At 47.5% G+C, this 25,491-nt stretch overlaps 2 protein-coding genes across 2 annotated transcripts in view; one reads left to right on the forward strand and one right to left on the reverse strand.

Annotated features, from left to right (window-relative positions):
• Nucleotides 1–12,609, forward strand: part of enox1 (ecto-NOX disulfide-thiol exchanger 1) — a 52,079-nt gene extending 39,470 nt beyond the window's left edge. The window contains exons 8-16 of the mRNA XM_084688096.1: nucleotides 1,946–2,158; nucleotides 4,003–4,109; nucleotides 5,422–5,539; nucleotides 6,134–6,327; nucleotides 6,750–6,857; nucleotides 8,471–8,524; nucleotides 9,385–9,487; nucleotides 11,056–11,141; nucleotides 11,422–12,609. Coding sequence (XP_084544222.1) covers nucleotides 1,946–2,158; nucleotides 4,003–4,109; nucleotides 5,422–5,539; nucleotides 6,134–6,327; nucleotides 6,750–6,857; nucleotides 8,471–8,524; nucleotides 9,385–9,487; nucleotides 11,056–11,141; nucleotides 11,422–11,553 — 1,115 coding nt within the window. The 3' untranslated portion in view covers nucleotides 11,554–12,609. The remainder of the gene's footprint in view (nucleotides 1–1,945; nucleotides 2,159–4,002; nucleotides 4,110–5,421; nucleotides 5,540–6,133; nucleotides 6,328–6,749; nucleotides 6,858–8,470; nucleotides 8,525–9,384; nucleotides 9,488–11,055; nucleotides 11,142–11,421) is intronic.
• Nucleotides 12,610–18,575: 5,966 nt separating this feature from the next.
• On the reverse strand, nucleotides 18,576–25,465 carry dnajc15 (DnaJ (Hsp40) homolog, subfamily C, member 15). Its single transcript, XM_084688102.1, has 6 exons — nucleotides 25,319–25,465; nucleotides 24,954–25,005; nucleotides 23,561–23,634; nucleotides 22,948–23,027; nucleotides 22,433–22,503; nucleotides 18,576–19,611 (listed from the first exon to the last, which is right to left on the reverse strand). The coding sequence occupies exons 1-6, from the start codon at nucleotides 25,421–25,423 to the stop codon at nucleotides 19,541–19,543; spliced, it is 453 nt and encodes a 150-aa protein (XP_084544228.1). The 5' UTR covers nucleotides 25,424–25,465; the 3' UTR covers nucleotides 18,576–19,540.
• Between the last annotated feature and the right edge of the window lie 26 nt (nucleotides 25,466–25,491).

A 25,491-nucleotide genomic window follows, 5' to 3' on the forward strand; every position in this document is an offset into this window, starting at 1 on the left:
AGATGGGGGGAGGCAGCTGCTCCTCCTCCTCTCGCCGCATGAGGCGTGTCATCGTGGGGTCTGTCGTGTCTGTGTAAAGGCATGTCAGGTGCTCACCAGTGGGCACCCTTCCTCCTCCCTCTCTGTCTCTCCGCCCTTCCATCCCTCCTCAGCCAATCAGTCTTCTCCTGGAGCTTAGCGCTCCTGGATCTCTTCATCAAATCCTACAGGCAGGAGATTCCGGGACCGCAATTCCCGTCGTCCAATTTATTCCCGCATTCTCTCTGATTCTCTTTTCTTCTTTTGAGTTAATTTCCTCATCTGATTTATTCTCAACAATTTGCTATGACTCTTCTTTGTTTGATCCCTCGGTTTTCTGTTCTGTTTTCTGGCATTAGGAAGCTTTTTGCCCTTTGTAATCATATCCATTCAAACATCCTGTGGATAATGTTTACAAATGATCTGCTGGGTAAATACTTGCATGTTCATCACCTCATTACTGTCTTTCTGCAGTAGTTAGAGTAGAGGGCTTGAGCTTTCAACTTGTACCATGAAAGGATGATAGTGACCACCATTGAGACCACTGGGGTGTGTGTGTTTGCACTGTATGTCTGAATGGGTGTCACGGTATGTGTGCACGTAGACCTCACCATTTCCAACTGATACCACAAATAAGCAGAAGCCAAGCGTTTACGATTCATGTTTTATGTCTAAGTCTGGGGGAATATTGAACCCATTCTACCTCGCGTTGCCCTGCGATGCTCTGATTCACTGTGTCCGCTGTACTGTGACTGCACATGCCTAACTCTACTCAATAGACCTGCTACTGCGCTCCGAAAAGAGTTTTTAGCTATACCGCAGGTTATGATGCGGAGGGTATTGAACTCATTTAATGATTTCTAATTCACTGTTCTGCAATCGGCTGTGGCGCTTTCAATTATTATTCAAATGTGAAAAATACACTTGAAAGAGGCCCTTTGAGAGAGGGCTATTACCAAGGAGAGACTCATGGAGAGGCTCCAAGTAAACGCTTTTATTCATGTTAGAAATGCTGTTTGGCTTCTATCTGCTTTGACTGTGGTACGAGCAAAAGCACAACAGGCATAGGTTGGTTGCATAGTGATATTTTCTGATATTGTATGCCCATTGTTGAATCTTTGTTGACGTTGAGATGGCCCGAGATTGGTTTGTCTGACATCATGTGCTAGTTTAGTTCTGGTCACATGACAATATGAACTCAGACAAAAAATCTGCTTATTCTATTGTAAGTCTCCAACTGACTCAAATAAATAAAAAATTTTGAAATGTTTTTAATTTTAAAAGATTATGTTTGGTTTTATATTATATTCATATTTTCATCTTATCAAACCTGATATTATGCAACATGATATCCAAAGGTGATTTGAAAGTTTATTTAAATTAGTTCACAGGAGCTCTGGACCACCAGAACCTTTGACTGGCTAGTACCAGTCACACATTACTGCCTGACTTCAAATGATGTGAAAACAGTTTTCAAGGAACATTTTATACAAATAAGTAAGTTTCAGAATTATAGAATAATATAGAGTCAGACAATAAAAACAAATGATAATATCTATGCATCATACCTGTGTCTCCTGGAAGGCTTAAGAGATGTGTCTGGGAGTCAGTTTGACTGAAGTCTGGCCTCCAGTATGTTTTTCTGAGACTGGGCACTCAGAAGTGTCTTACTCCTGGAACTCCTGAGTTTGCGTTTGCTTAAAAGACAAAACAATTGCTTTTCTTTGCTGCTCTCCAGCGATCCTGAAACGTCTCATTTCTCAACCTTAACCTTCTCCTCCCTCTCCTCCACTCCACCTTTCATCCTCCTCTCCCTACCATCCATTCTCTCCATCCCCCTCTCTACACTCTCCTCCGTTCTGTCCCTTGTGCTTACTGGTCTCTGCTCCCTCTCCTCCCCCTCTTCCCCACCCCCCTCCTCCCTCAGATGACCACAAGTTCAGCGAGGCCACGGCGGTCCTCTTCACGTGGATCGACCGCGGCGAGGTCAATCGCCGATCAGCCAACAATTTCTACTCCATGATCCAATCAGCCAATAGCCACGTGAGGAGGCTGATGAGTGAGAAGGCCCAACACGAGGAGGAGATGGAGCTGGCCAAGGAGAAGTTCAAGAACGCCCTTCTGGCTATACTCAACCAGTGTAAGGACACACACACATGAACACACAAAACCTAGCAACACTGAACACCTGTGAGCCTGTCTTATGCAGTGTAAGAAAGGACACACACACATTAACTTATAACGTATCCAAACTGAACACCTGCTGGCTGTAGACACTCAGGCTAAATACATATTTACAGGACAGTAGGCTCTATACTTATGTAACCCAGCACACCTGCGGCGGGATTCTGACGATCCAGCTCCCCCTCCACCCCCACAACACCTGACCAGCTCCCGTTAGTCTCCGTGACTACGCCCCTTCGCGTACGCGCGACACGCACGCCGGGACACGAGTCGTCGCGTCGACGTTTTGCCTTTCTAAACGACGTTGAGCGAATTTACTCAGCGGGCAGGTTCTCATCCCGTTTCCATGACGACCGTCTTCCCATGTGTCCTGTGATCGGCTCCATTATCCGGTTCCCCACGGTTCCCCATGATGAGACGCAGATTAGATCACTATCCTCTACATCCAGACACCATTCCTAGATACTTCCTCCTTCCTACAACACATGCTGTACACCGGTGCCAAAACACATTTTATATTCAAAACTAACATCACCTACCCGCATAGAACAGTTGGCACATACAGCACAGCATATGGTTTTAGTGCAGTAAGGCCTCCAGCCAACCAGCCAGCAATACGTCTGTCAGGGTGACTGTAGTCCAAGCCCAGAGAGAGAGAGGGCTCTGGCTGGGTAAGTACAGTGCAGTGCCCCTGGGAGCTGTCCGTCTGGAGCTCCTGTGTGAGATCTGCAAGGGGAGGATCAGGTGGTCTGCCTCACTCACAGGTAGGCTGCAGCATCACCACGGTAACGCAGGGCCTCTCCGGCCCGTGGACAACGCAGACTAAGGGGGCTTTCGGGTCCACGTGTAAACAGCGAGAAGCCGTGTATTACATCTGGGCCTTTTGAGGATATTACCGCGTACGAGGCTGCTGCTGTGGCGGTTTAGCGTCTAAGTCGTCGGGGGGGCTCCTTTATGGGAAAATCTATTAGGGAAACACCATGAACGCATGGTTCAGTCGAGGGATTTGGGCTGTAATGTTGTGTATTGTGTTCTCTGTAAATACACACCACTATGATAATGAGACTGCGAGACCTCACTTTTGAAGCAACGTTTCACGACAGGTGGAGATCAAAAACGTAATACCGTTCTCATCTGGTTAAACTTTGACGACTGTCATGAACCAACTGTGGTTTCTATCCACACATCCTACCAGACCGTACCATGTACTGTATGGTCCACCCAAATACAGAGGCTAGGTTAACCTCGAGTACAACATACTTCATTGACAGCTGTGCTCCACCTTGTTGCAGTGTTGCTGTAGTCAGTCCTGAAGGAACTGAACCTGCAGGTCATGAAATGTAAGTACTGTACAGCAAGGGAGAGGAGAAGCCAGGAAAACTGGTCTAGACCAAGTCTGGACTTAGTCTGGACCTGGTCTGGACCTAGTCTGGACCTAGTCTGGACCTAGTCTGGACCTGGTCTGGACCTAGTCTGGACCTGGTCTGGACCTAGTCTGGACCTGGTCTGGACCTAGTCTGGACCTAGTCTGGACCTAGTCTGGACCTGGTCTGGACCCAGTCCATCAACATAAATAAATATCAATTTGATAAAACAAGAACATCACACCAACTAAATTACAATCAAGCAGTACACAGAACCTGGCCTCTGTGCTTGTCACTGTGTCCCCAGCCTCTGGCCCCCGTCCTCGAGCCCCTGGCCCTGGCCTCTCCTCTGCACCTTCTGCTGTGTGCCCCAGTGGTACCAAGCGCTACATAAACGGCTTGTCTTGTCTTGACCCCCCCTATGACCCCCCCAAAGTCGAGCAGATCACAGCCGTGTTCACCGCTGCCACCCGGCAAAAGGCCTGGGACCATTTCTCAAAAGCACAGCGCAAGAACATAGACATTTGGAAAAAGCAGTGCGAGGTTGGTACATTTCTTCTTTTTTCACCCCCCCCCCCCCCTTCTTTTTTTTCTCCCTTGTCACAGTTTGACTGCTCAGGAGACAGGCAGAGACAAATACTCTAGCCGGACTGACACAAGTCAAGTGTACATGAAGCCGTTATTTCACGGAGTGCCTTGCCATCACAGTTACAGTAGATTGACGTCCCGAATTCAGATATTCTGTGTGTGTGTGTGCTTACGTTTGTGTGTGTGTGTGTGAGTTCTCCTCCTTCCTTCCTCCCTCCATCGTCAACTCTTCCATTTGTCACATATGTACCGTATCCGAAGATCTGACGCTTCCTCGAAAGTGGGAGCTGCTGCTATGGTAACAGCCGTTTCCAGGGTTAAGGCTTAGATCAATGATTCATTGAGAGTCAAATCTGGATAAGAAGTCAGGCAGCTGAGGAGCTCTTTTCATCTGAGCCAGAAATAAAGCTCAAGGAATGGGGATACTGGTTGGTTGCACAGATTGGGATTTTAAAGGGACAGTGTCTGTCTCTTTTTGGGGTAAATGATAGAAACAAGAACTTGCCAGTCAACACATGTCCTCCAGATTTTTCATTTCCCTTAGTCGAGTCAGTAAGCATGGAAAACATGTGGATCGTACTGTGAGGTAAGACACAAGGTGAAGTCAGACACAGCCTATGCAGTCAGAACCTATCACGCTGCCAATGTGAACCCTTAAACGGGTTAGTATTCTTGGTAAGTGATACCGAAGTGACGGCTTCCACACTATTGAATGCAGCGCTCTCTGTGCACATTAGCATGGAACGACATTTGGGAGAGAGAATACTGCTACCACAGTGAGATGAGTTAATTGCCTAAACATTCGTGAAATCCCTCTGGTTTTAACAACTGCGAATCAGAGATAAAGGCGTTTCCTGTGTAGCGGTTACAGCCCTGCAGCTCTGTATGGAATGGACTCGGTTCCTGTTTCATCTGACACTCCTTTCAACGAATTCACTTTATCAGACTTTACAGAAGGGAACATGTGGGATGGGATTTTCGACATTCCAAACCCGACAGTCCATGACTAATAGAATGTCTACTCAATTTGGACAGATGATGTCAAAGTTAGCCTTTGTGAAACAATCTTGCATGAGATTATTCGATTTGAGTGGACATAAAGACTGATCTTAGAGGAACAATTAAGGGCAACTTCAGCTAGAGTATTGATTTTTTTTTTATATTGAAAAGACCAGAATCTCCCTTTTTTTAGGATGACATCTGTTTAAGAGTACAGCCCTGAGGCACTTAGGGACCCTGGCTCCGTCTTTTGGTTGTGATGTCACAGGAACTGCGGAACGCCCACAGCGAGGAGATCATGGGGATTCGCCGGGAGGAAGAGATGGAGATGTCAGAGGACGAATCAGAGGAGAGCCCTTGTAAGAAGACACGCATGGAGGAAAATGGTAGGACAAACAGACACTTAAAGTTCACTTGGCAACATCACTGTAAATCATACTGTAAGTGTTTTGATCTGGATATTTGGATTTATTTAACGATTCATTTATTTGCATCAAGTGTACTCACTTAGGATCCATTGTTTTTTAGGTCCCAGTCAGAGGCAAAACTCTTTACAAGAGACAATTTACAAATAACAAATGGTACAAATGTATTTCCTCTACAGGGAATCATTTCTTATTTCAGAGTTCAATGGATTGTCCTCCGACAGTGTCTATTTATTCTCTCTTCTCTATCCTTGGTCGTACAACCGAGACCGGGAAGGTGTTTCATCTTTGTGTCAGACAGAATTATTAATGCTGGCTCCAAAGAGATAGGAAACAGTGTGTGTGTGTGTGTGTGTGTAGTTTGTGGCTAATGGTTGCTCTATGTCTGTCCTGGCCATGGATACCAGACACACACACACACACAAACACACACACACACGCACACAGCTTTCCAAAAGTGTGTCATGTGGTTCCTGAATAAGAGGGCCCAAGGCTTTGCCGGGGACAGATCAACAGTGATTTTCCTCTTGACGTGCTGTCCTGTGCCCTGCCCAGGTGTGTGTGGTCAGACCCAGGCCTCCCTGAGGGAGGAGAACGACTCTCTGCGCTGGCAGCTGGACGCTTACAGGAACGAGGTGGAGCTTCTGAGGAAGGAGCAGGGCAAGGCCTATCGCCCCGACGACGAGCACACGCACACCCACGAGGGACAGCTCCAGCTGCTGCAGCAGAGCATGCACAACATGCAGCAGGTACACACTCGCACACACACACACACACGCACGCACGTGCACAAAACGCGTATTGCTGATGCAGTGTCTGCACCAGTGAGCAGGACATTCAGCTATCCCCAAAACAACTCTTCCAGGGCAGAGACTGCGTCATTCTTATTTGTTCCGACTCTTCTGTCTACCTGACTTAACCTCCCAGCATCTGACCGGATGCAGATGACAACGGCTCACCAGTTTGCGCCGGCTCCCGTGTGCAGGGCCTCCGTGCATGTGTTGTTTTATTGCTAGCCCTAAAGTGTGACTGTGCCTGGCCTCCAATCCGCGGTGTCTCCTCTGGTTTCTCACCTCTGTTCTTCTTCTTGTCCTCCCTGTATCGGTTCCTGTGCTGTCACGCTGTGTAACCCCTTTGCATTGTGTGTGTGTGTGCGCTTGTGTGATTGCAGCAACTTTTGAGCCTGCAGGAGCAGCTGAGATCGAAAGAGGCAGAGCTAGAGCAGGCCAGAGATGAACACCGGTACTTAGAGGGAGAAGTCGTGGCTTTCCGAGACAAGGTGAGTGTCTGATGGAGTCTCTGTGATGATCTAAAGATCATCAGCCTTGATGATCTTTATTCCTAGGAAAAAAAACTGGAACAGTGCTAAACGTAAAGGATCCCAGATGGACTTTGTGGAGGATTTATAGACACTGAAGAAGATAGATCCACTGGATGATAGATCTACTGACAGAGCAAGCAATGGCTACCGAGACAATGACTGGGACCCAGCATTCCGAACTAGGAGATTTTCTAATGCAAACCTTTCCTCCCTCTCCCTCTCTCTCTCTCTCTCTCTCTCTCTCTCTCTCTCTCTCTCTCTCTCTCTCTCTCTCTCTCTCTCTCTCTCTCTCTCTCTCTCTCTAGCTGTCTCTCTCTCTCTAGCTGTCTCTCTCTCTCTGGCTGTCTCTCTCTCTCTAGCTGTCTCTCTGGGGGGCATATTTATTTGTCCTCCTCTCTCTTCTCTCTCTTCTCTTTCTCGCACACACACACAAACATCTGCACACACACAAGTACCAGGTCCCCTGCCTGTTGTCACATTACTCTTCTCTTTGCGGGAGAAAAACATCCTAACATGGCTACTCCCTCCCTCTCATCTCCCCCTTTCTCCGCCCCTCCCTCTTAGCGCAAGCCCCCGCTCCCCATTTGCCTCGCTCCCTCCTCTCCCTCACAAAGTTCAAACACCAGGCCATTCAGCCAGCCTTCCTCTCATGAAACTGGACGTCTGAGATCAGGCAGCTGCAGGGTGTGTGTCTGTGTGTGTGTGTGTGTGTGCGCGTAGAGAGCCAGCACGGTAGACATGATCCCTCATGTCTAACCCCCCCACCCCCAGTCTGCTCTCCTGCTGTGACTACTGATGCTTGGCTGCGGCAGTTACGGCCGACACTGCAGCCTGTACCAAATTCTGATGTCGCCTCTTTATGACGAACACAAATGAAACACTCAATTGACGGACTGATGTATTCAATCGATGGGCGGAAAAGATGGCCAGTGACAGGAGGAGGGTTGTCCACCTGGATGTGACAGCATTGCAAAGAATGTCTACTACACTATATGAACATGTCGTGTTGGATTTAACACACAAGAACTTTTCAAACGTGATTCTTTTTCAGATTGCATTTAATCTTAATGATGTCCGATCACAACCAAGGAAGAAAAAAACGTCAGTTTCTCTGGTTACAGCTGAGTCTGTACAGTTATTGCTTGTTACTGTAGCTTGTGAAGAATGAAAAATGTAAGATATCATGAACAAATCTCATGAGGAGCATTTGCTGAGGGAAGAGAAACTCTCCTCTCATCAGCAAACGGAGGGATGGAGAGATGGATAGAGGGATAGAGCACAGATCAGTGGACATATGAATAAATAAAGCGCACAGACCTCTATTGATGTCGTGTGATGCCAAGAAAGGTTCAACATCATACATAAACCAACGGCTGCAGGACCCACGGTCATACCTGCTGCTGTTAGTGAGATGTCCTGCCCTGCTTCCTGCCTGTGCCTGTCAGCATCGTCCGTGTGAGACGAGTCGTCGTCACAGTCAGATGATGTCATGGATCAACAGATGCACAGCTCCGGTCTCTCTGGTCTCTCGACCCGAGTCTCTCATGTCTGATCTTCCTCTGTCTTCTCAGCTGTTGAACAATGGAGATACAGTGGAGGGCACCAACGGAGATGTGCCTGAGAAGGTAAACCTGGCACACACACCCACCCACACACACACACACATACACTGTTGTAGGGATAGTAAGTCAACCAGAGGGCAGGAGTCCCCCCCTGCACTCTATATCACCTAGCCGCAGTGAGCTTTCTAAGTGCTTCCATATGGATGTGTCCACACTGAGGTCATACCCTGGGCAGGAGAGCCAAACGCATGCCCCTGGGACTCTGTCTAGAGCTACTGTACATTAAGGGCATAGGAAGGGGTGTTGTGGATTGTGTGCGTGTGTGTTGTTGGCTCCCCTGGGTCTTCTGAAAGGCAAGAAAGTGCAGCGAGAGAGAGAGATTGACAGGACAACGCTCTCCGAGGAACAGCAACCCTAATACCGGCCAGGCACTCTTCTCCGATAAAAATAACACACACACACACGCGCGCGCACACACAACTTGTGTGTTGAATTCCTAGCCGTCCAGTTACTGGGCTGGAAGCAGACTGTCGTCTCGAGGACACAGATACAGGAAACACATCACAGAAGCCCAGGGCGGAGTGTGTATTTATGTACACGGCTTGCTTGGTCACATCACCTCCTATTGCCCTGAAGAGGTCAACACCAGCCTCTCACTGTGTCTGACCCTGGCCTTCACGACGAGCCCAGGGCCAAATACCGAGCACCAGAGCTAAGCTCTCGGAGAAAATACGTTGTGTTACATGAAATGGAACACAATCATCTCGACTGAGAATCCTTACATTTGAAGGATTTACCCCAATCCTGCGCTCTATCTATTTGTATGTTTGAAGGGACTCATTTCGGAGATGTGTGTGTGTCTTTGTGTGAGTTTTTCCCCAAGGACTTACCATGTGTGTGTACGTGTGTTTGTATTTTTGCAGGGGGTGAATGGGTGCATGGCCACTCTGTACCACACCAAGGAGAGGAGGATGGAAGGGGCCATGAGAGGAGCCGTGACATCCGAGAGAGAGGCTCTTCTCCTGGGTAATCCCACCCTGTACACCCACCGTACCAGTATAGAACACACATCGCATCCTGTGCACACACAATCTCTTTTGTCATTTGAAGTCTGGTTCAGTTGAAGGGGCCTCCGATCGAACTGCAGGACTAAATCATGTCTGGTTTTCTTCACACACACACAAACAGACACACACACGTTGTCGTTCGCTCTTGCTCTCTCTCTCTCTCTCTCTCTCTCTCTCGTTCTCTCTTTCTCTCTCTTTCTCTCTCTGCCAGTTGCACATGCCATTGTGTTCACACACACAGAAACACACTCCATTTCAGAGCACGGAGGAGTGAAAACAGACGAGAGGGCTTTCAGCCTCGGTGGTTCAGAGAGAGCGGAGAGAGAGCGAGAGAGGGGGAGAGAAAGAGAGAGAGAGAGAGAGAGAAAGAGAAAGAGAGAGGGGGGGGGGGAGAGAGAGACTGTCAAGCACAAATTGTCTAAGTCTCCCGTGACTCTCCTCCCTCTCTTCACTCCCCATCCCGCTTTGAGAAATGGAGTTCCAGACTTGAATGAGAGCGGCTTTATATCAACTGGAGTGAATACATAGAGAGAGGAGAGGAGGGAGGAAGGAGGAGGGAGGAGGGAGGAGGGAGGAGGAAAGCAGAGGGGAGGGCAAAGCAGAGGGGCGAAGGTGCAATTAGTGAGGACGGGTAAAAGAGGAGGAGAGGAAAGCGAAAGGAAAAAACATCGAAGAAAAAGGAAAAGGAAAGGGAGAGGAAAGGGAGAGGAAAGGAGAGGGGCGAGCCAGCGGAGCCAAGCAAAGCAGAGCAGGCAGGAACACATTTATCTCTCTTAGCGGCGCACACAGAAACCCAACATGAAGGAGAGGAGAGGCAGAGCTCTCTATCTCCCTGCCTCCCTGCCTGCCTGCCTGCCTGCCTGCCTGCGCACGACCGCCACAGCTGCTGGGGTTCTGGCTTCGAAACCAGCCGAGGCATCTTTAAAGAAACACACACGTACACTCACCAGGCATAATGTCACACACAGGAACACATGCGCCTGTACTGTACATGAACACGCCTGCATGTCTCACGCACACACACCCACACACAGTCACACACACAAACCCAGTCACACATACCCGAACATTTACCCATGGACACAAACACAATCACCCCTCCCCTCCCTTTTTTCCTTGCCACTGTGTTCCATATGAGTGAGCCAGCTCAGGGAATTGAATTAGGCCTCTCAGTAATTGGCAGTGTTACGCCATATAAATCAGGGAAATAAATATTGGCTGTGAATTCCCCGGGGAGGGCACTATACTCTCGCCCCCCTACCCCACCCCCCCCGCCCCGAGTGACTGCACTACCTTCGCAGGACCTCTCACAAGTAATCAACTCAAGAGCTGTTTCTGCTCCGACCAGCGTTTTTTGACGAAGGGGGGGGGGGGGGTGCAGTGCATTTATGGCACGGCCATGTCGGCGTGATGCAGATTGCTGCTCTGCTGGAGGGTCGGATATAAATGTACTTTCTCCCCCCGCCCCCCACCCCCCATCGCTCTCTCTAACCCCCGCATCCACCCCCCCCCCCTCTCTCTCTGCAGGCATCGTATCAACCTTTCTCCACGTCCACCCCTTTGGAGCCAACATAGAATATCTTTGGTCGTACATCCAGAGACTAGATGCCAAGGTAATCCACGTCACACAACCCCCATGGTTGCGACAAAATACCGCATGGGAACGACCGTAACAATTTTTGTTAAGAGACTTTACAAAGAAGCGCGACCGTGATCTTGAATACCTCTCCCCCAATCTCTCCCCTTTCATCTCCATCCTTCCCCCCGATGGGAATCCTCCCGTCCGTCCGCCCTCGCCTCTCATCCCTTCGTCGTCTGGGTCTCTGTGCCTCGCCTCGCCGCACTAACCCTCTCGTCGTCTTCCCGTGTCCCTCCTCCCTCTCTCCCGCGCAGGTGTCGGCGGGCGAGCTGGAGGGCCTCATGGTGCGTCTGCCCGGCATGTTCCGTCAGGAGCTCAGCGGCGTGGGCGCCACCCTGGAGAAACGCTGGAAGTTCTGCGGCTTTGAGAGCCTGGGCTCGGCGTGACGCAGGGGCGCACACACACACACACGATCATGCTGACGACGCGCCCACGCAAGGCCGTCCTGGGGATGCACACGGGCGACTGATTGTGTGTGTGTGAGGAGGGGACGTATGTTGACACACTAACAGCTGATGGAAGGTGTGTGGAACCCGAACACTTTGCAGGCTAACCCGTTGCACTGTGTGTGGGTTTGTCTCTGTGGGCCGCGCAGCCTTGATGATATTTATTCCTAGGAAAAAAAACTGGAACAGTGCTAAACGTAAAGGATCCCAGATGGACTTTGTGGAGGATTTATAGACACTGAAGAAGATAGATCCACTGGATGATAGATCTACTGACAGAGCAAGCAATGGCTACCGAGACAATGACTGGGACCCAGCATTCCGAACCAGGACATTTTCTAATGCAAACCTTTCCTCCCTCTCATTTAATTCTTTAATTCTCTCTCTCTCTCTCCGTCTCTCCGTCTCTCTCTCACTCTCTCTTTCTCTCTTTCTCTCTCTCTTTTTCTCTCTCTCTCTCTCTCTCTCTCTCTCTCTCTCTGTCTCTCACTCTGTCTCTGTCTCTCTCTCTCTCTCTTTTTTTTTCTTACCACCACCAACTCTCATCAACACACAATACTGGACTGGGCTGTAACTCATCTGTCAGCAGGTCCAGGAATGCTGTTCTACTCTGAAAGGTACAACAATAAGAGCGAGTCAGTAATGGTTAGGGTTTAGGAAGGAGATTAGAGCCAGATAAGGCCTCCAGCCCTGACCCCTGTGACACCCCCCCCCCCATGGTGCTGAGGAATTGAGAGCTGAAAAAGATGGTTCCACACTCAATAACTCCAGCTCTTGCTCCAGCCAGAGCTTCTCTCTCTCTTTCGCCCTTCCGTTTCTCTCTCTTTCTGAGGTCTAGGACTGACTGGGTTCTGTTCGCATCATCTTTCAAATGGAGGCTCCCTCTCTCCTTCTCATTGTCTTGTCTGTCCTGTAGACCGGTGTTCTCTTCTGTCACAGTATATACAGTATCTACATATGTTTCTTTTTTATCTAATAAAGATGTTTTTATCCAAATGGGACAGTTTATTCTGTTACTTTAAAACCAAATCCTCTGACAAGCTTAGCGTTCATATGTTAGATGAAGGCAAGTAGTAAAACAAAAGAAATAGGATCAAAACATTTGAAATACAATTTTCTACTATCCTTAAATGATTTCAGTATGTCTGTGTGTTTGATCTGGTTCTTCTGAACTGGTAAATAAGTGTTTTTAAACTAATACAATTAAAATGTATATGATTTGTATAGCTCTTTATACAAGCATTGTCACTGAGGGCTTCACATATGCCCACATAACTTAATAATGAAACATATAATAATTGCTATGTCTTTTGTGGTACCATATAGTGTCCGTTGCCATAGAAAACGACATGAACATTAACAACATTAATACTAGATTGAAAGGAGAGACTGATCTCTGTCTAGAATGTCTGGTCATAACATCTGATGCTGTGTACCGAATTAGGACCGACAGCAACTGACAACTATCAATTCCAATTCACAGCAAATATGTGTGATGCAACATGAGGAAACTAGGGGTGTGTGTGTGTGTGTGTGGATGTGTGTTTATGGGAGGACTTTGGCTTGCCTGGGACTGACCTCTTTCTGACAGCCCCGTAGATCATCACAGTAACCATGGAGATGAAAGTACAGCATGTACCTGTCATAAAGAGGCAAGGCAGAAGAGAGAAGATTCTTTGTTAGCCCTGAGCTAACTAAGAATGGTTACGTAGTGTGTGTTTGTGTGTGTGTGCGTGTGCGTGTGCGTGTGCGTGTGCGTGTGCGTGTGTGTGTGTGTGTGCGTGTGTGTGTGTGTGCATAAGCATCTGTATACAATATGTGCAGAGAGCTCGTTTGAGTGGCGGAAGATAAAATAAACTGTAAAAAGTAGGACATGCTGCACTGTAGCTATGGTTATGTTTCGATTCTCTCCATCAAAACCTAGCTTCGGAGGGCCAACGGCATGAATAGAGATATTGTACAGGATAGCCATCCTTCCCCCACGTCGTCCAACCTCGGGGAGGTATATTTACCACAATTGGTGTTTGATGCCTTGCCATGTGGCAGAGGTTTTGCTGGCTCTCTCGATGCCAAAGAGTCCTGCAGGTCCACACAATTCCACGCCAGCTCACAGCCTTCATCTGGGGCACATTAATCAGAGGGTCAGAATCTCCAGCTGTACACACACATGCACAAATGAATGACGGTGTCACATTTTCCTTTTTGCTTTGTTTAGCAATTAAATTTTTGGTCCATGGTAAAACATTTCCCCCCCACATGAGGATACATGCTTCGTCAGCTCTATGGTGAGCTTGGGTGTAATGTAAACATGTTCTAGGATTGTGCTATTTCCACGATCTCAGAAAGATAGTTTCAAATCTTTAATTAATCTGCATGCAATCAGTCACCAGCACCATAATCATGTGAGGAAGGACTGATTATGTGGGCATGCCCTTGAAGGCTTATGAATATTAACTCTATGAATTACCATAATATGATTATCCTTTCCCAATTTAGCTGTGTGCGTGTTGATTAAAGATGTGTTTAATTCATAAAAAATGCTGTTAACCTTTCTTTAAAAAATGTATGTGTTAATCTATGTATTTGTCTGTTTGGGAAATAAACGTTCCCTTTTAAGAGGAGGGATCAAATTGAGGATGTCAGTTTGGGTAGAAGGGTATGTAACACAGCCGTCAGAGATATGATGAAGTGAAGTGTTTCTGAACATATGACAGGTTCACGTGCATGTGTGGCCCCACAACACTGTGCTCAGTGGCAGATCTAAGGGGTGGCAAGGGGTGGCAGCTGCCACCCCAATAAAAAATACTGCCACCCCAATCTTCCCATGGAAAAATATTATTTATACATTACAGAACATTTCAATAAATAATATTAATGTTACTGTTTTACAATGTTATAGACTAATCCTTTACCATAGGGAGTACTTTACCCCCCTACTTTGGGTTTTGATTCGCCTCCAGGAGGCCACCCAACAACTTCCTTCTGCCACCCCATTGCCACCCCGAAGGAAAATCTCTAGATCCGCCCCTGACTGTCCTGGAACAACAGGGCTGTCCTATGTCTGGGGGAAGCAGAGATACAGCGCTCTCTTAAAACAAGTCAACACAACACGTCAACACTGGCAGCCGGAACAAGACTTGGTTCAGTCAGCACACCACAGTATTCATATGAATGTTGAATTTCTGACACTACTCCTTTGCCCCAGCTCTCTCTGCCTGGCTGACTGCCTGTGCATGTGCTCAAGTCCATCTGGTTTTTCTGCACACCGCAGACCACAAGCTGGGATCTGTATCCTCCATCTCCAGTCTTGGGATCTCTGTGCTTCTCTTCTCTTCTTGATAGTATTTGCTCAGTGTCCCTTAGATGGAGGCACGAGGCCTGGTTCATGAGCCCGTGCTGATGGAACATTCTGGAACGATGAACGGCCAACTGGACGATCGCTAACATGATTGACGCTTTACTAGTATCGGCAGACAGCCCGTCGTGGTCTCACGTTCGTCATTCTCCTCTTTGCCCCCAGCCTTCTCTCTTCCTTCATTCCAGAATACGCCATTTACGATGATCAATCTCTCTCGGCGTCTCTGTCTTTCTCCCTGTCTTTGTACTCCTCCAGCGTATGTGGGTGACATCATGGGTGAGTATCACTGAGTATGACTGTCCTGTCAGGCTGTAAACAAGATTGCTGTCTGGGGCCTTAACGAGATCCAGGAGTATATTTTTGCTCCCCACCTTCCTCCCTCCTCACATTCCCATCTCAGCGGGTCTTCGTGTTCTTCGTTTTTTTCCATCCTCTCCCTCCAGTTTGTCTCCCTCTGTGCTCTAGCGTATGCGTAAACAATCCGAAGTGAATCCGAACAATACCTCGCAGCTGGGAGATTGCATCATGAGAGACATTTGGTGACATTGGTTTTATTTACAAGTTACAACCGTCGTCCATTTTCCCGGAGGCGAGCAAACGCCTGGGAGCAGCATGGAACCAGCCTGGCTGCCAACCAGCCTCGCAGCCAGGAGCGCTGTCACTTCTCTCGCTGGACCACAACGTTGCACAGATGATTGCACTGTGAGGAAATGAAGACTTTAATTGTGCGTGTGTGTGTGTGTGTGTGTGCGTTAGAGAGACAAAAGGAGAGATGTTGGGGAAGAGAAAGAAAGGAAAGGACTGAGTGTGTCTGTGTGCGAAGCAGAATTAGCTGTGCTGTGGTGTAATGGTGTCTTTCTGACAGCTGTAATTAGCTCTGCTGCTTTATGTTCTGTTGTTGACGGTGTTCAGATGTCTCCCATTTCCACCTGTTAAATTGCCGCGCCAATGTCATGCCTTTTTGCCGACGGCTTGCTCTGAATGTGTTGTCTGTAATTATGGCTTCCAGGCGTTACTGTGGGAGTAGCACCCTTACTATTACACAGCCACGCGTAGGCATGTGTTTGACTGAATATCTGTCAGTACTGGCTTTGTTATTCAACTCACACTGTACAATAGATATTATGCACCGGATCTATGAAGGGCCACGGTGGACATCTACGTTTTACCATCACACGTTTCACGGACAGACAAAGTATAGTGACAAAAGTAGAGTGCAGATGTGGGGCAGTCCCTGACAAAGCCTCTGGCTTTTGCAAGACAATGCACACATCAGTCAGCCAGCTTCACGGTCATGCTAGACGGCCCAGCTCTCTGGTCTGCTCTCTCCCTGCCAGACACATCTGATTCAGTATCTTCTCTCGCTGGCCTACATCGGAAGAGCGATGGTTGACAGGAGAGAGAGAGGAAGAGAGAGAGGGAGAGAGAAAGAGAGTGTGAGAGAGAAAAAGAGAGAGAGAGAGAGAGAGAGAGAGAGAGAGAGAGAGAGAGAGAGGGAGAGAAAGAGAGGGAGAGAGAGGAAGAGAGACAGAGTGAGATGGAGAGAGTGAGAGTGCTGAGAGACAGCCGAGGACGAGAGAAAGGGGTGAGTGACACGAGAGCAAAGCCCTGTCAAGAAGAAGAAGAAAAAACACTGAGAAGGAGTTAAGAACTTAAGGCGAGTTTCCATGTCACCGTGGTGAGAGAGAATTTATAGTTTTACATCTGGGGGAGCAAATGTGGTCCAGGAGGCTAACTGGTTCACATTTACATCGTCCCAGTCATGCAACGCGCGGCATGTGATACAACCTTTATTAATGGTTTATCTGCACAGAGAACTTTGCTTCCTGAGGACTTAGTGCAGAAATTGAAAATCTACTTGACTCTGATCTGACCCTTACCCATATTGTCTAACTATGTCATTCGCACTGTCATCCTGTGTCATCGGGTTACATCACCAGGAACAGAGGACCAAACTTAAGCTTTCTGTTCATCCTGAGCCCCATAACAGGCAGCTTGAGAGGCTGAAGAGCACTACATGTTCATGTTGACATTGTATAATGATGAAAATAACAGAATGCTGAATAACAGTTGCTTAGCAACCTCTGTCTGGTCAATCACTCATAGGAGAGAAAAGCAGTCAGCTATTATCATCTCCCGAGCACAGACCAATGTATCTCTGCGTTATTTAAGGAAAAAAAGCTCTAAAATAAGACGAGGACCTTGCATGAACTTATTGACAAAAGTATTATGATCGTCAAACTATTTAATACAGCTGTTTTATTCATACTTTGACAATATTCACAGTATTCAATGGTTTTGTGTTCATGATCTATGATTAATCCTTTTGCCTGATGTAATTCCTTTCCTGATTAGAAAGTGGACATAAAACAATAAATGTGATATGACAAGTGGTTTATTTTAGGCTATTATCACCAGAGAAGAGATCGAGGGAGCAAGGAAGGGGGTGCATGGATGGAGGCAGCCCCAGCTGTGTCTCACCCTCGCCCTGACAGAGACAGCAGAGGCGAGACATCAAACAATCCAAAAACAAAAGCCTGTCAGTCACAAGTCACGTCAGTCTGTCAATCACAAAGTCTCTCAGTCTATATCTGTCAGTTGGCTCAAGTCTGTATCAAGCAGCTGGTCTCGCTACTTGTTTCTACTCAACTGCACTTCAGTGGAATCTTAACGTCTACAAACTGTTTCTGGAGAAATACCACCATCTGTCTGAGTTTGCAGTCCTCCGTGCAGCCATTGCAGCGGGGCTACAGTACGCTTTGCGAGGCATCCGATGGACTTGACATCCGCGAGCCTTGCCACTCATGCTTGCACTGTATAACTCAAGCCGCTAAACCCAGATTTAATGAGCTCTGACTTCCTCTCTCTCTCGACGTGGTAGCGCTGTACAGAGGCAGAGAACGGACGCCTACGACGCAGTATGAGGCTGGCCGGCCAGGGAGGCCAGGGACACAACCAGGGGGGTGAGAGGGGGATAAAGAGGTGAGAGAGGGGCGGGGTGAGAGAGAGTCTGCCATAAGGACTCAAAGCGAGAGGAAGGGCTGGAAATAGCTGCAGCCACAGGAGGGAGAGGTGGCAGAACAGGCCCCTACCAAGCTCCATCAAGCCAAACTCGCAAGCACACACACACTCTCTCCGACTGAATGCATTAGTTTGTAATCCTTATGCATTGTATGGAGGCAAGACCTCACAACAGGCACATACAAAAGGAAAAAACAAGATGCAATACCCAGCGAGGAAAGATTGTTCCACCCCCAAGCAAGCAGCTCATTACACACACACGCACGCGTGGGAGAGAGCAAACTGTTTTTATGTAAACTAGAGAAATGAGTTGTGTGAGATGTGTGATTTGAGTTAGTCTTCTCCATTAGTTAGGCTCTGGACCCTGTTCATGGAAAACAGGAGGAGATAGGAAGAGAAGAGATAAAGAAACTACACACAGAGAGGATGCAAGGGAGAAAATAAGATGGAAAAACTAAACTGAGGACAGAGTGGAGAGATGGAACTAGAGCTGTTTGGTAGAAGCTTCAGGAGAATTCATAGTACAGAACAGGGACTAATTATGACCAGAAACACATTAAATCAGGCACCATGAGTCATTGACTGCCAGTACATAAAATGCTTTATTCAGCAATCTCCGATAAATTACTAATGAGATTCTTCAAAAAAATGCACACTTTCCCCCCCACTCCACACACACACACACACACACACACACACACACACACACACACACACACACACACACACACACACACACACACACACACACACACACACACACACACACACACACACACACACACACACACACACACGACTGTCTCTCAACGCTCCACATTTCACATTTAGTTTGTTTCATTTGCATGGCCATATTCTGCAATGTCATGGTGGAAGGATTAGGTCACTGTGAAATCTGAATTTGTTATTCTAGGACTATTTACAGAATAGGGGGCTGTACACTTGCTATACAGGCCATATCAATGTTATTTAACTGATACCCATTAAGAAAACAAAACTAGTCCATTTATATAACACACTAATAATTTACACTAGACTAATAAAATGTCTAATGTTGCTGATCTGCTTTCTGAGGGCACCCAGAAGGTTAGATGGAGGACAGGTTCTGAAGGTCAGATGGTCCAGGTCAGAATGTCAGGTTCTTAATGTTAGATGGTCCAGGTCAGAATCTCAGGTTAGATGGTCCAGGTCAGAATGTCAGGTTCTGAATGTTAGATGGTCCAGGTCAGGATCTCAGGTTAGATGGTCCAGGTCAGAATGTCAGGTTCTGAATGTTAGATGGTCCAGGTCAGGATCTCAGGTTAGATGGTCCAGGTCAGAATGTCAGGTTCTTAATGTTAGATGGTCCAGGTCAGAATGTCAGGTTCTGAATGTTAGATGGTCCAGGTCAGAATCTCAGGTTAGATGGTCCAGGTCAGAATCTCAGGTTCTGAAGGTTAGATGGTCCAGGTCAGAATCTCAGGTTAGATGGTCCAGGTCAGAATCTCAGGTTCTGAAGGTTAGATAGTCCAGGTCAGAATGTCAGGTTCTGAAGGTCAATTGGTCCGATTAGCGACGAGACTCTTTGTCCAGCAGATCTTTTGCTTCGTTGATCTTGGCAGCCAGATAAGGAGATCCACCTGCAGAGAGAACAGACAGCCCTCATCAACACACAACCCTGCTTTTGCTTCTCCCTTCCACAAGTCAGTGTATTCATCATCTGTTCAAAAGCTGTTTTACATCCCCCAAGACCGTTTTTTTTGTATTCTAGTGACTGGGACGTGTGCAAATACACACACACACACACACACAATTGACTGAGGCAGTCTCAGTCATTAGCCTTTTGCAGTGCTGTGGTCACATTCAATCTCCATCCAGCATAGAGCCTGCCTGCATTTACACACACTGAACACTGTGCGCCAGGTACACAAGCACGGAAGAATCTTTGCGACTCTGCTAGGTGTGGTGTGTATTTCTGTGTGTGTTTGTGTCTGCTGTGTGTGTGTGTGTGACACCCAAGGCATAATAGACTCATCTCACAGGGTCAATGAGCAGAGCATCCTGGGAGACAAATCTGCTCTTAGACACCACTGCTCCAGCCGGAGGCTTGAGGACAGAAGGATGTGTGTGTGTGTGTGAGCATGTACAAAACCAAAAATAAATGCATGCGCTGCCCTCTCTGGTGATAATAGTCATGTAGTAATGATTAGTAATAATTTGACATTTAGTAGCAAACGCTCTAATTCAGAGTGACATACGCTAAGTACAGGGACATTCCCAGAGGAAAGTAGGGCGAAGTGACTTGCCCAGCGACACAACGTCATCTTGCACGGCCGGGAATCAAACCAGTAACCTTCTGATTGGTAGCCTGATTCCCATAACCACTCAGCCATCTGACCCCCGCAAGAAAATTAGTTGGGATAGTCCAGGACAATGCGTATGGCCTCAGAGAGGAGGATGTGTGCGTGTGTGTGTGTGTCTTCAGTAGCAGAACACATTTGGTGTTATAGCAAGGAGACTTATTAGGGGCTCAGCACTTGGCAGAGAGGCAGATAGACACATAACGTATATACAGAGGCAGGGTGTTATTACGATTGAATTGAAAAGAAAGACTGACAGAGGGAGCAACATCAAATATGTCACTGAGACATTCGAGTTAACCCTGGACATCCTCATTGGCTCACAGTCAGGAAGTTATGAAAGCTAGTTAGCCAATCATTCCATTCCATCACCCTGACCAGAAACCAGTCGTGCACCAATCCCCTTCCAGACTGACATCGAGCGGATTTATGGGATGGCAAACATAGCATTTAGCAGATCTCTGCAAGACAATACACGCTTATCCTCACAATCACGGGTGACTTCCTGTGAATGACATGCTTAGGAGGAATAGATGGGGTCTGGTAGCCTCAAATCAGTCATGTGGTCATTTTCGATAAGACCATTTACTGAGGGACACACACGCACGCTACTGCTTCAGAGTTGCACGCAGACCCCATGTCTAGGTGTGACAGCTCTGATGAATGGGACCGGGCAGACTGAGGGAGAAACACTGCTATCTCAGAGAGACTAAACCACAGGGGACAGAGACGGAGAGAGAAGCCGAGAGAGAGAGAGAGATGAGGCACCGAGAAAACAAAAACAAGATTAGCGTGGAGACCGAAAGAGCAGCGTCACCTTCCGCCGCAACGCTACATCCGAACCACGCCCTTGCTGGGAGAAGGGCATGCTGGGTAATAGCCTCTAGTGCCCCCCCCCCCCCCTGCCTTTAGAGCATATTTCACCCCCCCCCCCCCCCGGTGCCTCTCTCACACAGCATCTTCACGCTGTGCCTCCAGCTCCCCCTCTTTCCCTCCTCCCCTTCCCCTTAGTCACCTCTCCTCTCTGTCCTTATCGCCCAGACTCAGATAGGAATCCCACAGGCCATTTCTCATTTCACAGTGAGTAAAACTACCCTGTGCTTGTGTGTGTGTGTGTACACTTCTGAAAAGGAAAACCCATACCTCTGCGTGTGTGTGTGTGTACGTGAGTGTATACCTCTCAGGAGAGGGAGAAACGAGGGAGGCCATTAACCTTGAGCAGCGCTAAACCGCGTGCAGGAGAGGGAGGGCATGGGAGAGTGAGGGGTGGGGGAGGAGAAAGGTGGAGCGTGGAGGGTGAATGCACCAGCCAGCTCACATGAATGCCCCGTTTAGAGGTTTGAGAGCATCCGGCTCCGGTGGTTCTACTTCCGGCGGGCGCAGGTCATCCAGCTGTTCTGTTCACTGACACGTTTCTATGTGGTCGTTCAAACACCCAGATCTTTAAAAAAGGTTCTTCACTGATTACTCAATTCACTTTATTGATCCCGAAAGACATTCAAGGCGTTCAGTTAGCTGTGTTTGCAGTTAGAAGTAACATAAAAAAAATAAAAAAATAAACGTTTCTAGATTAGTTTTGGTGCGAGTTGCCGAGTTGGCGATATTAGCAGTAGATGTCTGTCTTCACTCACTACTGGAGCTAGTTGGCACTCGGCTTGCGGTGCACACAAAACACACTACAATACATCTTTCCCATTTCGAACGCAGCAATGTCTCCCTCCAGAAATCATGACCTGCTTAGTGCAGATAATCCCCAGACCTTGTTGTGAGCAGTTTCATCTGGAACTCTTTTCTTTCGGCGGTGCTCCTTACATCAGACTGCACACAACAAGGTCTGGGGATTATAGAGTAACCAGGTCATGATTTCTGGAAAGGGAACGTTGCTGTCAGTTGAATTTTTCAACTGTATTTTTGGGGCGCACAGGCCAAGCGCCATCGAGCGCTGTTATTTTTGAGAGAAAGCAGACATTCCTGACAGTCAACCATTCTCGCCGAAACAATCTCGATGGATAAATGACACAACAGTTCACCCCTTTTTTAGGTGTGAACCGTCCCTTTAAGGATTGGCACATGTTCAGTGTGGTTAAAGGCTTAAACTCACCTTTGTCTGGGTGATTAAGGACCATTATCCTCCGATGGGCATCCCGTGTCTTCACCTTAGTGCTGGTAGGACTGTGGTAGGCCAGACATACACACACAGTTAATAACATTTCTCTGAATCACACTCACCACAAATTTACAGAGGGTCCAGAGCCCCATCTAGTGGCCACAGTAGGAACTGACTGGTTTGTGCATGGGGAGTTGATTGGCAGGTTTGGGTTAGACTTCCACAAAAGCCACATAATGTCTCCTACTTAAAAGGCAATTATAATATTAAGTCGTTATGTTATTCTGTTGAATTGCAGAGGCAGTGCTGCCAGATTCAGTGTGCCGGCTGTGACCTTGAATATATTCCGTTTTGTTTGAGTGGTGACTGATCGCTGAGTGATTGTGTCCTGCTTAAAAACAAACCAGCTGTGTTCTGACTGGAGCCAGCATTGAGCTCAGCTAGAAAACACAATGACTGACAAAAACACGTAATCCAGACCGATGATTACCCTCACACACACACACTACCTGATTCCTAGGATGAGGCTGGCCTCCCGTTTGGTCATCTTCTGCTCAAACCCTCCTTTGTAATAATGGGAAGAGAAAGCCTGCAGGAGAGAGAGAGAGAACACACGTTAAGGGCTGCTACCTCCAGTAGACCCTTGTGCAGCCACAGACCGTCATTATCTGTTTAGGCTCAGGGACCAATGTGAGGACACCTACTCAAACAACATACGGCAACACTTTAACCCGTGTTCTCTTCGGCACAGGGGTTAAAACAACGTTTGCACATTTTGAAATACGGACACCGCTCAGTCGACCTGCGTGTTGAACTGCTCATTCCATAATCAAGGGCATTAACATGGACATTCCTCAGACTTTGTTTCTGTGAAACAAACAAAAAAGTGACTTCTGTGAAGTCACTTTTCTGGGAAGGCTTTCCAATAGACACTGGAACATTCACGCTGAATTTACATTTAGTCATTTAGCAGACGCTCTTCTCCAGAGAAGTAGGGTGTGCCCAAGGACACAGCGTCATTTGGCTGACATGGACAAAGCGAGGTCCACACAGAAATGTTGTTGCTGAGCTCGGTGTGAAAACACTGTCTCTCTGTATGGAAATGTGTTTGTGTGTGCTCACCGATGTGGGCATTTTCTTCACGGTCTCCGAGAAGACTTGTCCCAGTGGCTTCCACAGCTGGAATGCATAGCGACCTGCAGGGGTAACACACGCCACATCACCTAAACATGACGTCGATATTTAACAAGGCCGACAAGGACGAGAGGGCGGTTACGTCTCTGATGTGTCTACCCTCGTCGACCTTAAAGGCAACATGGAGGTGGTTGAACCACCGGGAACGAGCTGGACGGTGTTTCGGGAGCAGTGTTGGTCTCCAACGTGAATGGGGAACTGATGGTGATGGTTAGCTGCAACGGAGGAGGAAGTATGGTCCGGTCCAAACCAGCACTAAGCCCGTCAGCACTGCAACCCAGCCAAACATTCAATGTTTATGAAGCCGAGTCACGCAGCCAGCCAGCCAGCCACAACCACTAACCTGCAGCCAGCACAGTAAGAGCCAGCGAAGAGACAAGATTCGACAGATCAAAAGTCTTCGCTCAGACACTGGAGCTTAAGGAGTAATCATGAGATTATTGATCACGTGCTGGATCCACATGTTTGCCTGTTAAAACTCTTGATTTGAGGTTTGGCTTCCCAGAAAGCTACTTGCTGGGGTTTAGTGCCTTCTTTCCAGGAAAGGAAAGAGTGCACACGCACAAGCTTTGACTTGATTAATAAACGACTCTTACACGACTCCTAACCTGACCCGCCAAATGGATTGTTACACTTATCCATCTGGAAACTGTTTAGAAAAGGGTAGGCACTTTCAAAAAAGATAATTCGGAGGCAAATGGACGAACCATCTGTCTATCACAGCCTAACTTCAATCACACTCGTAACAGTCGGTAGTTTGTCATGGAACTCTGATTGGTCCGAACCACTGTGGTTTGGGCACAAACAAGTAACTTGGAGCTTGGCAAGATGGACTGTCACATGATCATGATCTGGCAAATCCAGTTGTTTTGCAAGGTAACCATGAGAATCCCCCTCTGACCTCCCTCTCCAAGTGGAGTAGATCTATGGAGAGCAGCGTGGGTGGGTCACATTCAGAAATATTCTGGGAACCACTGGCAGAGGGTCTACTCTCTCAATAACATGAACACTTCATCAATATCATCTCTGGCTGACAGCAAATTCCAAAGACAATCATACAGGCTATGGTTAGTTTCAGAATTGATTGCCAAACAGTCATGGAGCCAGACATGTTATAGGCTACCCATGGCAACAGGCTGGATCTGTGATACCTAGCCAGAGTTGGATAAGAAAAGAAACATGAAAGGACTATGCCAGTTTGTTCTCCCAGTGTTTGAGGTCAAACCAAACCTCCACACTCCTCTCCCACATTCAGGTGGACGTGAAGTGTAACTTTCTGATTAGGCTAGGTTAGGCTTCTAGCAAGGCCCTTCCTTCTTACCTGCAAAGCCTGCTGCCGCCACACCAAGACCAACAGCAATCAGAGTTCCACCCTGTAATCAAGAAAAGAAAAGTTATTGATGCTAGCTACCGCCGGTAAGGGGAGCAAGAGCTGTCACAAATTGCATTACATATTTGTCTAGCTTGGTAGCTAACAATGATTACAGAACTAACTAACTGTTGTAATTTGAGATAGTCTATTCCTGAACATTGTTCATTTCATTAGTAATCTAACTGATAGAGATTAGTTTGATTGAACTCAAGCAATGGGTGGTATTGGCTAGCACGCTGCTAACCTGACGCACCTGTCGGGCTAGCGCTCATTCCCCAAAAAACAACCAATCATATCAAGATCAGTATACTCACAAAGCGTTTGTCGATTTCTGCTTCACTTCGTACGTTTGATTTTGATGTGTACTCAGCATAACGCATCACTTCGCCCTCCATTGCCGCTCCGCTCACGTTCGCCATGCTGATTCTACGACTTCAAGGACACAACTACGGAAAGCCCACAAGGACATATCATAACGTTATATTTT

The sequence above is a fragment of the Hypomesus nipponensis genome, chromosome 23 (assembly GCF_054491055.1).
Source record: "Hypomesus nipponensis isolate SF chromosome 23, ASM5449105v1, whole genome shotgun sequence".
Taxonomy (NCBI): domain Eukaryota; kingdom Metazoa; phylum Chordata; class Actinopteri; order Osmeriformes; family Osmeridae; genus Hypomesus; species Hypomesus nipponensis.

Excerpts from the sequence above, each read along its gene's own strand:
- dnajc15 (XM_084688102.1), bottom strand. The coding sequence starts at position 25,423 with ATGGCGAACGTGAGCGGAGCGGCAATGGAGGGCGAAGTGATGCGTTAT. Across the intron at positions 23,635-24,953 it reads GGCGGCAGCAGGCTTTGCAG|GTCGCTATGCATTCCAGCTG; the intron begins GTAAGAAGGAAG and ends TTACCCCTGCAG. Across the intron at positions 22,504-22,947 it reads AGCCTCATCCTAGGAATCAG|TCCTACCAGCACTAAGGTGA; the intron begins GTAGTGTGTGTG and ends GGCCTACCACAG.